This window comes from Glycine max, chromosome 1, assembly GCF_000004515.6.
Source record: "Glycine max cultivar Williams 82 chromosome 1, Glycine_max_v4.0, whole genome shotgun sequence".
In the NCBI taxonomy this organism is placed as follows: Eukaryota; Viridiplantae; Streptophyta; class Magnoliopsida; order Fabales; family Fabaceae; genus Glycine; species Glycine max.
The window spans coordinates 55,178,996-55,191,392 of record NC_016088.4 but is presented as its reverse complement, the minus strand read 5'-3'; the positions used below and the strand labels follow the sequence as shown (position 1 = coordinate 55,191,392).

General features: G+C 28.1%; 1 protein-coding gene across 1 annotated transcript; it reads right to left on the bottom strand.

Moving 5' to 3' along the window:
* Positions 1-8,597: 8,597 nt before the first annotated feature.
* On the bottom strand, positions 8,598-9,847 carry LOC100815124 (C2H2-type zinc finger protein 1). Its single transcript, NM_001317438.2, has one exon. The coding sequence runs from the start codon at positions 9,708-9,710 to the stop codon at positions 8,814-8,816; it is 897 nt and encodes a 298-aa protein (NP_001304367.2). The 5' UTR covers positions 9,711-9,847; the 3' UTR covers positions 8,598-8,813.
* Between the last annotated feature and the right edge of the window lie 2,550 nt (positions 9,848-12,397).

Below are 12,397 nucleotides of genomic sequence, written 5' to 3'. Positions count from 1 at the left end.
ATGTTTATTATTATTTAAAATTAACTTAAATATATTTTTAATCCTTTAAATATGAGATATTTTTTTAATTTTTCAAATTAAAAAATATATTTTTTAGTCCCTTAAAGTTTATCAATATATTTTTTAGTCCTTCCATCAAAGCACTATTAAGGAAATCTGTGATATTTTATAATTTAATCTTCTCTCCTTAGTCATACATGTTTTTGTCTGGTGATTATATATTTGATTTTCGTTTTTCTTTTCCTTACTCTGATTGGGGGGGTTTTCTCTCTATTACAGGTTGTAGGAGTGCGATCGGCTTTGTGGTGGCAGTGACCACAATCTTCTATTCATCTTTTCATCAAGCTTTTACTTGAGCATGAGGATTTTATAATATGAGGTTTTGATTTTTAAAGATACTCAGTTTTTTTCGTTTAATTTTTTATATATTACAGCGGTTGAAAACCGTCAAAGATCATATTTAAAGATTAAATTATAATATATCACGTATTCATTAACGACACTTTAACAAAAGGACCTAAAAAAATATATTGAAAAACTTCGAGAGATTAAAAAAAACAACTTTTAATTTTTATGATTAAATAAAATATATTTCATATTTAAAGGATTAAAAACATATTTAATCTTTTAAAATTTATATAATTTGTGATTTTTATTTCATAATTTACAAGTATTATGTATTGCCCATCAGTCTCAATTAATTTTAATCAATAATAAAAACTGTGTTAAAAAGCATAATATTAATTCAAAACTTTTGATAACACAAACCAATTTAACATTTAATGTGCACTAACATTTAAGAAACAAACAAATTAATTTACACGTGCACTAGAATGAAAACCTATTTGACTTATAGTAATTGTTAAAGTCATAAGCTAAATTTATTTTGCCATAATATTAAGGAGCAACATAATATTTTCTGTAATGTCAACAATTATCAAAATAACCAACAGTCAATATAAAAAAATCAAATTAATGTTTTATTCTAATAATTATCACCCAAAACAACTAATGGTTTCTACTGATTTCATAACACATAGCTAGAGTTGCTTATGGTATACTCTTTTAGCTAGCAACACATATGTATGAATATGTGGAATGTGATAAAAAAAAAATCTTAATAATATAATGACATATATCATAAATTTGATTATAAAACTCATTGAAATTAATTTAAAATAACTTTTTGAATAAATTGTGTCAAAAAAGATATTTTTTAAAAAAAGTTATGATAGTTATTAATTGTTATCATTACTTTTCCCAGAATCCCATAAAAAAATTGCCAGAATCTCTTTAAACACTCGTAAATGTGAGCTTACAAGCTTAAATTAGTGAACTATTAGCTAAACTTTTAATGAGTGAAGTTCATTTACTGTTTGTTAATATATTTTATAAGTAGATATAAAATATAAAAAAAGTAACACTATCTTGTGCATTATAAAAGTATTTATAGAAACATATAAAGTATATATAAAAAATAAGATTATAATAATGTTAAAGAAAATATATTTTATTCATAAAAAATAAAAAATAAAATGTAAAAAATTCAGAATTTGAAACTCTTCTTTAAATTTCAATCTAGCTCACATTGTTGTTTTTCTTTTCAATTACAGGCCCAATAAAAAAACTTGGACGCGTCTAACAAACCAATGAAATATAACCACCGACAAAGGCATGTATAAAACCCATTGAGAATGCCAATATTAAACCAAACGATGAGGTAATAAAGCTAAAGCTGATGGTGCTACTAACCGTTGACTTTATCAAGATCTCAACACTATTATTCAACACCATTCTTTGGCCTTGCTGTTCACTTACAGGTTGGCCACCTTGCAATTCCTGTCTTCCTCTGATTTGTGTTTTTTTCCTAAGTTACGTGTTTAAGCCTGAATTTGTTGACCAGTATGATATGATATGAATATTGGATATTCGAGCACTATGAATGGTGAATTGAATACCTTTTCCAAGGTCCAAATGGGAAGATGGTATGTATGATAGTGATGAAAACCAACAATTGGATACACTAGAGTTTAGTAATGGAGCTTATTACATTGTCGTTGAACTTCAAGTTGGGTTCCTTTTGTCTATATAAATTCACCGACATAATGTAATGAATGGAAGGAAGTTCTCTTGAAATGAACAAATCCAAATCCTTGGATAGGTTCTGTTCATATGATAATGCTACTATACTAAAGTATAGTTTTGCCTATATATTATGTTTCGGAGTATGACATATAAATGGCTACAGTGTACTTGCAATTGTGTGGTTTGTTACTTTGTTATATATTCTTTTATGTAATTTTTACCATTTTATTATAATTTCTCACACACCATTCTTATGTATAAAAATTTAAAACCATAAGACTCTTTAACTGTCATTAAAAATAATTTATTTATAGTCTAAAATTATCAAAATATAATCATAAATCTATTTATTTTATTTCATTTTCATTTAACAAAAATGATTTAAAATAATATAAAATTTAAAAATTCATTACTCTAATTTTAAGACGGTGAATAATTTGAAATAAATAAAATTATAAATATGTTAGTTATTTTAAAATATAATACTAATAGTTATCAACTTTCAAATTATAGTTAGTTAATTAAGTATGTCTTTTTATGTTTTTTTACACTTATATATAAGCCAGTTCAATAATTAATTTTTCAAACACTTTGAATCCACTTAACTACCTTATCAGTTGTAGGTTTCTAGTATTCAGCTATAGATTTTAAGCCTTTGATTGGCTATCACCTTTTAATTTTTAGCTACCCTATATATATATATATAAAGGAATAGTTACCTTATTTACTAACTGTACCGATACACCTAACATTGAATATCTTGATAGGAAGCAATGTTGCTAAAAAAAATAACTATAACTAGTTATATAAAAATAGTTATAAAATTATAACTAATTTTATAGTTATGGATATTTTAAATAACTTATTTTTATTTAAAAAATAATTATAATTATAAAATTATAACTAGTTTTCTGAAAAAAATTATTTTAAATAACTCATTTTTATTTATTTATAATGGATTATGTAATTGATTTTAAATATAACTTATTATATAACTGATTGTATACCTAATTTATTCATAATCGGTTATGTACTCATGTTTAAAAATAATAACTGATTAATTTTATAAAATTAGTTATGATTATAATTATAATATTCGTTTATAATCTAATTATTTATTAGTTATAGTTATGTAAATATCTAAACTATGAGCACCCCTAATAGGGAGTGAAGCAATAAAATCAAAGATAAAATGTAAACGAAAGACATGCTTCAACTGAAATTTTAAAATATTTTATTATCTCTTCATTTTCATCACAGACGAATCATCTATTGACCTTAACACCCATTTTAGGTTAAAGAAGTCTGAAATGGCAATGGGATATTTTAAGAGGCCATATTAGCAGCCACAGTGGGTTTTTAACAAACATCTAAATCATTAAATTTATATATCCTTTTATGTTAAAAGAAATTTATATATCTTTTTTACTTATATAATTCTTATTTTAGTTAATTTTTTCCAATAAATTGAAGGTCTCTAATCTAAAGGATTGTTGTAGTAGTGTAAAATTTCATTGTGTTCACGTAAGTGAAAATCCTTTATTTAGCAAAAAAATTGGTGTTTAATTCTTATTGTATGTAAAATTTCTTGGATCAGCGATAATCATGTGTCACGAGCAAAATTAGTCTCTGACCCATTAAGTTAAGAGACACCCTAACCTTTGGACCTAAAACAAAAATAAATAAATTAAAGGCCTTTGTACCATGTGCAACTTAAATTATCTATTTTTCTAATGGAAGATGATAATTATGCATTTATGTTTTTTTAATGCTTCTACTACATTAACCTGCACATTACAACCTCAGCTTCCAAAAAGTACACGCTTACCCATCCCCATTACTCAAATATAAGATATATACATACATACTATATATATATATATATATATATATATATATATATATATATATATATATATATATATATATATATATATCCAATGCACACGTCTCTCTGTGTATAATGTATCTTTTAAAAAGTATTTCAATTTTTTTAAAAAAGTTAATGTTTGACTTTATAAAACTCGTGCTAAGTATATTTAGTGTGTGCCTTTACTAATTACATCTTTATATTTTGAAGCTGATTTTTACTAGATTATTGATTTTTTTTCAAAGTTTATTGAGGAAATAAAAAAAAATGCTTATTTCTTAATAGTTATGGAACCTAAGACATACGTTTTGGAATGGGCCTGACAAGTGGAAACGTACATATATGTTGTTTCACTACTGTACTTAGCAAAAAAGGAAAGTGGATACAGCAATATTTCTGTACTTAACCTTGAAGCCCTTTGGACCGAAAAAAATTATAAAGCAAGACCTCGAGGCCGAAGCCGAAGTATCGAGTAATCTATTAGAGGACAATGTTCTTTAAAACAAGCAGCGATATATCTAACTGTTAATTTAATTCAAGTTTATATCATTATCTTAACTTACTAAATTTAAAGGCGTGTTTTTTAACTTTTATTTGGTAACAAGAGAGGAAGAAGAAAAAAGAATGCTTACTTTTAAAACAGATTTACATAAAAGTTTTTTTTTTTGGGTTTGTGTTGTTTTTGAAACCTGGAGAGCCACGGGAGTGGATCCTTTGCAACGATATTTTGCAGTGTTGAAATCTCACCATTAATTTTTGAAAACTTTCATTTTATAATAAAAAATATTATGTTAATGAAATTTAATGAATGGTTAGGATTTTTTGCCGTAATAATATCACCCTGGAGGATCCGTTCCTGTAAAGCCAAATAGATTGTTAGGAGGATATCCAGCTGAACTACGGGGCAAATGGTTAGGTGCCAAGCTTTGTAATTTGATGTATGCTTTTAAGAAAACTTCAAATAGGAAGAGCAGGTTGAATCAAAAGAATCGGAAGAAAGAAAAAGGATGGGGAAAAGGGAAGAGAAAGTGAAGGAGAAAAACTAGGACATAAAGAAAATGAAGTTATTATCATGTCAATGGCATGAAACTTAAGACCAGTTAAAGTTTCCGGAGAGGCTGAGATTCAATAATTTAATAGCCATATTTAATGGAAGGATTAAGAGTTAATTAGAAGTTCAAAGTTGTTCATATAAATAAAAGAATTTAGTAAAACTAATTGTTAAAACTCGTTGATAAGTTAACATAAAAGAAAGAATTATAATAATATAGTGAAGATAAAATATAAAAAAATATAAATTCAAATCCTTCATGTAATAATATAAAAAATACTTTTCAGGTTGACAATCTACCACACGAAACTAATGTAGTATGTAACACAGTGATTATTTTGTAATATTAAGGCCAGTTTGTTTAAGGGTAAGTTTATTTAAACTTTTAAAAAATAACTTTATAATAAGCATTTTTTGTATAAGTAATTTTTTAAGAAACATATAAAATTTAATTTCTTAAAATAAATAAATAAAATATTTTATAAAAAAAACAGAAGCGGTTTAGATAACATATTAAAAGAATAGAAAGTTACCTATTCTAAAATGAACACTTATTTCAACAAAAAAAAGTTTAAACAATTTGACCCTAAACTTATTTGTTAAAATAACTTTTCATTTTAATAAAATAAATGGTTTTTTTTTTTAAAGTTTAAACAAACGAACCTAAGATAAACATTCAAGATTAATTGATAAAGATATAATTTAGAAAACACTTTTTAGATGAATTATAGAGGAAGCGGTATAGAAAGTGTTTCTAAGTCAGTTTTGTAGTTACTAATTAATATAGAATGTCAGTACTTTCTAAATCTTTATAAATTTTAGACCAATTATTTAAGATTAGTTTTTTATCAATAAGAATTGAAAAACAGTATTAAAAAATTTATAATAACTCACATATTATATTTAATCCATTGAGTTAAATTTTCTTAATTACATATTAATCTTATTTTAAACGATATACAAAAAGTCACTTTCTATATTCATTGGTATTATAATTTATCTAGAATGTTACATATTTTTTAAATTTTAGACTTGATTGTTGAGCATGTGTGCAGTGGTGTTATGGTCGTGTTGGTTTGCCACGGGGAGGGAGAGATGGTGGTGTCATTAGTGGAAGCATAATGGTGTGAAGGGTTAAGCTGACTTGACTGCTTGCGAGAGAGTGTGTTTTTAGTTTGCTATTTTTCAAGAGCAAGCTAATAAATTCAAAATAATATAATATAATCAATTGATTCTAATTTGATATTTTGTAACTATATACATTTCAAATAATCACCACTTATTATATAATATATTTATTATCTAAAAATATAGATAATATTTTTATTTTTTCTTTTTAAATATATTTATTAAATGAAATGGAATAACATAAATGAATTTATATTATTATGATTTTAACAATTTTACATTAGAAAAAAGTGATATTTGATGAGTGTGAGACCATATTAAAGGTTCCTATGCATAAGAAAAAAAAAGAGAAATTCAAATATAATAATTATGATAAAAACTAAACTAATAAAATAACTTAAGAACTTGTTAACTCAAATGTAACATGATTTTTATAAGAAAAAACATTATAAGTCAATAAAATTAAAAAACTCTTTTACAAAACAATTTTACCTTTGTCAAAGAAGCTTTTTAATCTGTACAAAAAAAAAGAAGCTTTTAAATGAGTCAAAAAAGAGGAAATATATTGAATTTTTTATTTTAAAATAATATTAAATTATAAAGTTAAAATAAAATTATATTACAAATAACATGGTTGTAGTGACATGGTAGAGTTTAAGGATAAACACATTATAGCAGAAAGGCTGGAAATATACGACAAATTTGTAACGAAAAATTTGTGGAATCTCTTTTTGATGTTTTGTAATAGGCAAATTACACCCTTTCAATCTCCAGTACTCCAACTCACCCCGGATTAAGCAAGCTACATAGGACCAAGGCTGTCTTGATGTGTCGAAAGCGATGAGCCAGCCATGACTCATGAGTTACGTTTCACACTTTCACCTTTGTCCTCATGTTACTTTAATACACTTCTACTTATGATTAAGAAATCAGAAAGGCTTCTGATGATGTCATAAAATGCTACCTCTAACAGCTTCGATCTTAATTTTCATGTGATTTTTCACATTTTTGGATACATAAGAGCACATATAACACGGCTACTTATGCCAATTATTTAAAAATAAGATGTATTAATTTGATGCCATATTTTCCACACAAGCATTATTTTTTTATCAATAAAATAGTACTTTCCTGACCAAAAATCAACACAGATTCAAGCAATCACACATGATTTCATAAAATTTAACATATAATTTTTCCAATCTAAATAAAGCAGGTTTTTTTATGAAAAAATAAGTTAAGTCCTCACTTTAATAAGCTCAGTCTTAGAGTGATTTTTTTTAAAAAAAATCCTTAAGTCTATATAACATTATAGAACACCCAAAGTTAAAATAAACAACCCATTTAAAAAAGCATACGTTATAGATGCCTAAATATTTTTAAAACACATTAAAAACTATCCTATATGGACCTTAACACAATTAATAATTATTTTTGTGTTATCTTAACGAAATTTTGCACTAAAAGTGAACCCAATAGAAGATTAAAAACGTACAAAATTGCAAAAATTTATTACATCTTTAAACTTAATTCTTTACATTTCGATGAGATTTTAAACACACGCTTATTAGGGATGTAAGCGGATTATGTTCAACCCACAAACTTCAAAAGTTTTTGTGAAGCAAGACATCACATGATGGAACAAAAGGCCACCTCTTATGTTAATTCTATTCCAATCGTTATTACTATCATAAAGTAAACAAACACACCCCCCTCCAAGTTGTTAAACTCTTATTTTATATTAATCTTTCATTAAGCATTTGATCTGCGCTTACTCTATCTATCTTATCATAAAAATCTGACTATTTCTTCGATAAGAACAGTACACTACGGGGCCTCCTCTTTCTACCCGAATTCATCGTTCTGTTCAACAACAACCAAGATAAGTCTTTCATAATAAAACAAAAGTATACCTATCTCCACCCAAAAAATTAAAAGAAAAGAAAAGAACAGCACATAAAAATTGAAGGATTCTTTTTCCCTGTAACATCCTCCCGGTCATCACGGAACTAACTGCAGGGCTCACAGAAAGGAAACGATTTGCAGCGTTTATATTGCCGTCTTTCAACTCCTTCCACGGAAAATCCATTTCATGCTTCACGCGATTTAAAGAAAAGACAATGATGAAAAAATAAAAACGAAGCGAGTTGAAGTTTTAGATTATTATTATTTTATTTTATATCAAAAGTGGAAGAACAGGTGAGAGACCTGGTGAAACAGAATCAGAGCACAAAAACGGAATTGATCAGCACTTTAGTACTTTCAAAGACCAAATCCCCAAAAACACACAACAACTGAGTCTGCGTTGCAGTTTGCAACTAACTAGGAATGCTTCTAGTTTATCGAGCCAAGACTCTTACTACCAGAAGGAATTTACTTCTTTTTTTTTTTTTTATGAGAAATCAAAGTAATGATGATGGAGTTAAGTAGAATTATACTTAAAAACACAAACTTGAGATCAGGGTAATTAAAATAAAATAATCTTATATTAATTGATTACGATGTTACCTAGAGTAACAATTTAGTTGAGAATCTAGGCACAATAGAGCATAAATTATAAGCTATGATTGTAGCATCAAAAGCATCTGATCTAACAATGAACCGCAATGAAATATCGTTACCTACTATAAAAAAAGAAAAGGACTTTACCCAATTGCTGCAGAGAAGAACAAGTAATTATCAGGCATCAGAAACAACACTAAGGTCGTCATCTTCGGGCGGAGCTGGCAAGTTGAGATCTATGAAGCTCTCTTTCAATCTAACAGAATCATTATTAGCGGTTGTGGAAGAAGAAGGCATGAGGTGAGATCTCTTGTGGCCACCAAGTGCTTGACCAGACCCAAACACCTTGGAACAAAAGGGGCATTGGAAGATTTTACTATCGTTACCCGAACCTTCGCAAATGCTTCTGTGACTGCCCAATGCGCGTGAAGATCGAAACGTCTTCCCGCAGCTCTGACACTGGTGCTTCCCGCGAACTCTCCTCAACTTTATCTCTAGTACTGATCTCCCACCCTCCTCCTCCTCTTCTTCTTCTTCTTCTTCCTCTTCGACAACATCCTCATCATTAACATTAACAACGTTGATGTTGTTGTTCTTACTCCATCGGTCTCTCGACAACATCATGAGACACATGGCGACATCTTCCTCGGGGGAAGTGTCGGAGACCGAACTCACGGGCTCAGGCGACTCCATGAAACTCAGTTTGGGCTTTTTTTGTTCCAAATTCACGGGCCTTCGGGTTCGCTTGGATCGTCGGCGAGTTGGGTTCTTTGACTCGGTCTCGCTCTCCCTGTCTTGAACGACAGAGCCCGTGTCAAACTCGGGATCTGCGAGCCTGAAGCATTTCTTGGGATTCTCTCTTAACCCATAAATCAGGGACTTTTCATCGTGTGTGGCTTGTTCTTGTTCTGAAGAGGAATTAGAAGAGAAGGAAGCAGCAGCAGAGGGAGAAAGTGGTGGTTGTTGGTTTTGGGGGGGAAGAGGGAGGGTGGCTAAGTGAGCCTTCATGTGGCCACCGAGGGCTCTGCCATTGGAGAATGTTCTGGAGCAGAGCTTGCATTTGTACCGCTCCATTAGAGAGAGGACTTTCTTTGTTTATTCTGATACGTTTGGTTTGGTTTGGCCTTAGGCTTCTTTGGGGAATTTGGGAACTTAAAAAGGAGTAGGTAACAAGCATTCCTCCACCAATAGGACACACGACCCAAAAGTTATGGTTCTGCATATTATTATTATTGTTATTCAAATATATATATATATATATAAGACTATGTGTACGTATTTATATGGGCTGTGATTTGGGAAGCGTCAACACAAACAGATTGGAACAGTGGCATTCATTATTCGGTGGCAAAAAATTAACAAAGTGTGATCGTGAACAGGGAAAAGAGCAACAACCAACATGCAAACCTTGCCCGTATGGAATAACTTTTTTCATTTACTGTTTTCTGTTTCTCAACCTCTAAAAGGGTGTATCAAAACAAGCACTGCATATTTTCTTTTACAAAATAGGATCTTCAGGATTAAAAAAAAGTTTTACATTGTAAATTCACCACAAATTACTCTGTATATATAATACTTATACTAATAATGATTTTTGATAATTGTTAATGTAATTTTTTTACACTAATTAACAGTATGTATAACTGTTTTCACCAAACAAAAAAACTGTTAAACTCTTTTTTCTTTCTAACTCATATTTCTTCAAAGACCATGCTTAAAATACTTTTGGAAATTAATTGTGCACGTTTCATTCTGAAATTTAAACCTTAATTTGTAATTTGTCATATCATGTGAGACTAATTTTTTTAGTTAAATTCAATCATCACCGCTAAGAAACATGTTAATATTATTCTTGTAACGTACTAAATTGTACATGAGGTTTAACATACCTAGCCAAGAAACATTCAATTAAGAAAATATCATCTAACATCTTAGGTCTATCCCTGGATTCTTATTCATGCCTCACCCTCTCCATTGAATAGTAACATTAACACAGGTTTTAACTATTTATTAACTGTTAAGACTGACGAAACTCTTGAATGACCTTATATGACTCTTAAGATTGGAGATGTTATGAGTTGGTGTGTAATTGGAAACTGACCATTGAGAAGGTCAAGTGTTAAATTGGAGATACACAGTCCTTCAATAAACACAAAAAAAAAATTAATAAATAAGGATGGTTGACCTACAATCGAAGAGGTACAAATGTATATTAGTTTAAATAATTTAATTTTATAATTTTGTTGAAAGTTTTGTCTTTTATAACTTTCTTTAATAAAATAAAATTTTAATTATTGTTAATAAAAATATCTTTTACATTAATATTTCCTTTAATTTCAAGATGCACAAATAAATTCCGTATAATTGACCTAGTGATAAAAGATTAAGTAATATATATGAGGTCTTATGTTTTATCCTTATTTATTGTACACAAAAAAACATGAATTTTTCCTCATTGTATGATAACAACAATATTTTCATCTCTTGTATTTTTATTTTAAAATTTATTTAAATTTTAAAAATATTCATTCACTGCATAGAAACTTGTTAATACTGCCAAAATATTTTAGAAAAGAATTACTATACCATTAGGAAAAAGTGGCTAATGAATTACTATCATACGAGGAAGAGAATTCGAACATATATGAACATTTCTTTTTGCAATTCAATTTTATTTTCATTTTGTTTGGCGACTGTAATTCAATATTTGAGAAACAAAATACGCAGCTAAAAAAGGTTCCATAATCGACTAGCATTTGGCTGTGATGTGCAACTCTTTAATAGTAAATGGTTGGTATTATGTTGCAAATTATAATAAAGATGACTATAATTGGCGTTCGGATACCATATCAACATCATGCTAATGGAAACTTTTCCTTCTTTTTTTTTTTCTCTTTCTTTTACCAAGTAGATGAATGATCGATAGTTATCAAAATTAGCACAACATTAAAACCTTTCCGTCATACTTTCAAAAATATCATAAGACAAAGTCAAAATTAAATTGTTTCTTTACGGGATGGTCAGAGATAATTTGCTTCCGATCGAATCCCAATTTCCAAGCCATATTTTTGATGTGGTAAAGCCGAAAGAAAATGCGCTAAAGACCTAAAGTATAAGAAGCTATATATTATATGTTTTATCATGAGGCAAATTAATTATGACCCATTCTTTAGCAAGGGAAGCACAATTTCATGCTGGCAGCGATCTTTTTGAGATCATTCCTCAACAAAAAAAAAAAAAGAATTAAGTGTTCTGTTTTTTTTTTTTTAAAAAAAAAGAAGCTATATATGTCATGTGAAAAATCAAAGGAAATATATATCTTAAATTGGAAAATCATGTTTTTATAAGTATTTTATGGATTTACTTATAGTATTTTATGGATCTTATTTTAAGTGTTCTGTATTATGCATTTACTTATACTCTTTAGGTGCAAATATACAGAGAGATGGATAATTTGAATACAAGTTATAAGTATTGGATTTCACTACTTTCAAATAAATTAAGTAAGTACTTTTAATTTGTGTTAGTTGTTAATTTTTGTTGAAGGAGAGATTAGTATATTGCAAGAGGTAAATGTTTATTTTTGTATAAGTAAAGTTTATAATAAATACATATTTTTAAACGTATCAATTATCAGAATAAAAAATATATTATGATGCGAGGTTATTCTTAAATGTTGATGATGTCTTTTAAATAATAAAAAATAATAATTGGAGCAAAATAACCCCCCTCAATCAATCATTCATTTATCGTATGAGTTC

Bases quoted from the DNA above. Each gene is read 5' to 3' on its own strand.
- LOC100815124 (NM_001317438.2), bottom strand. From the start codon at position 9,710: ATGGAGCGGTACAAATGCAAGCTCTGCTCCAGAACATTCTCCAATGGC.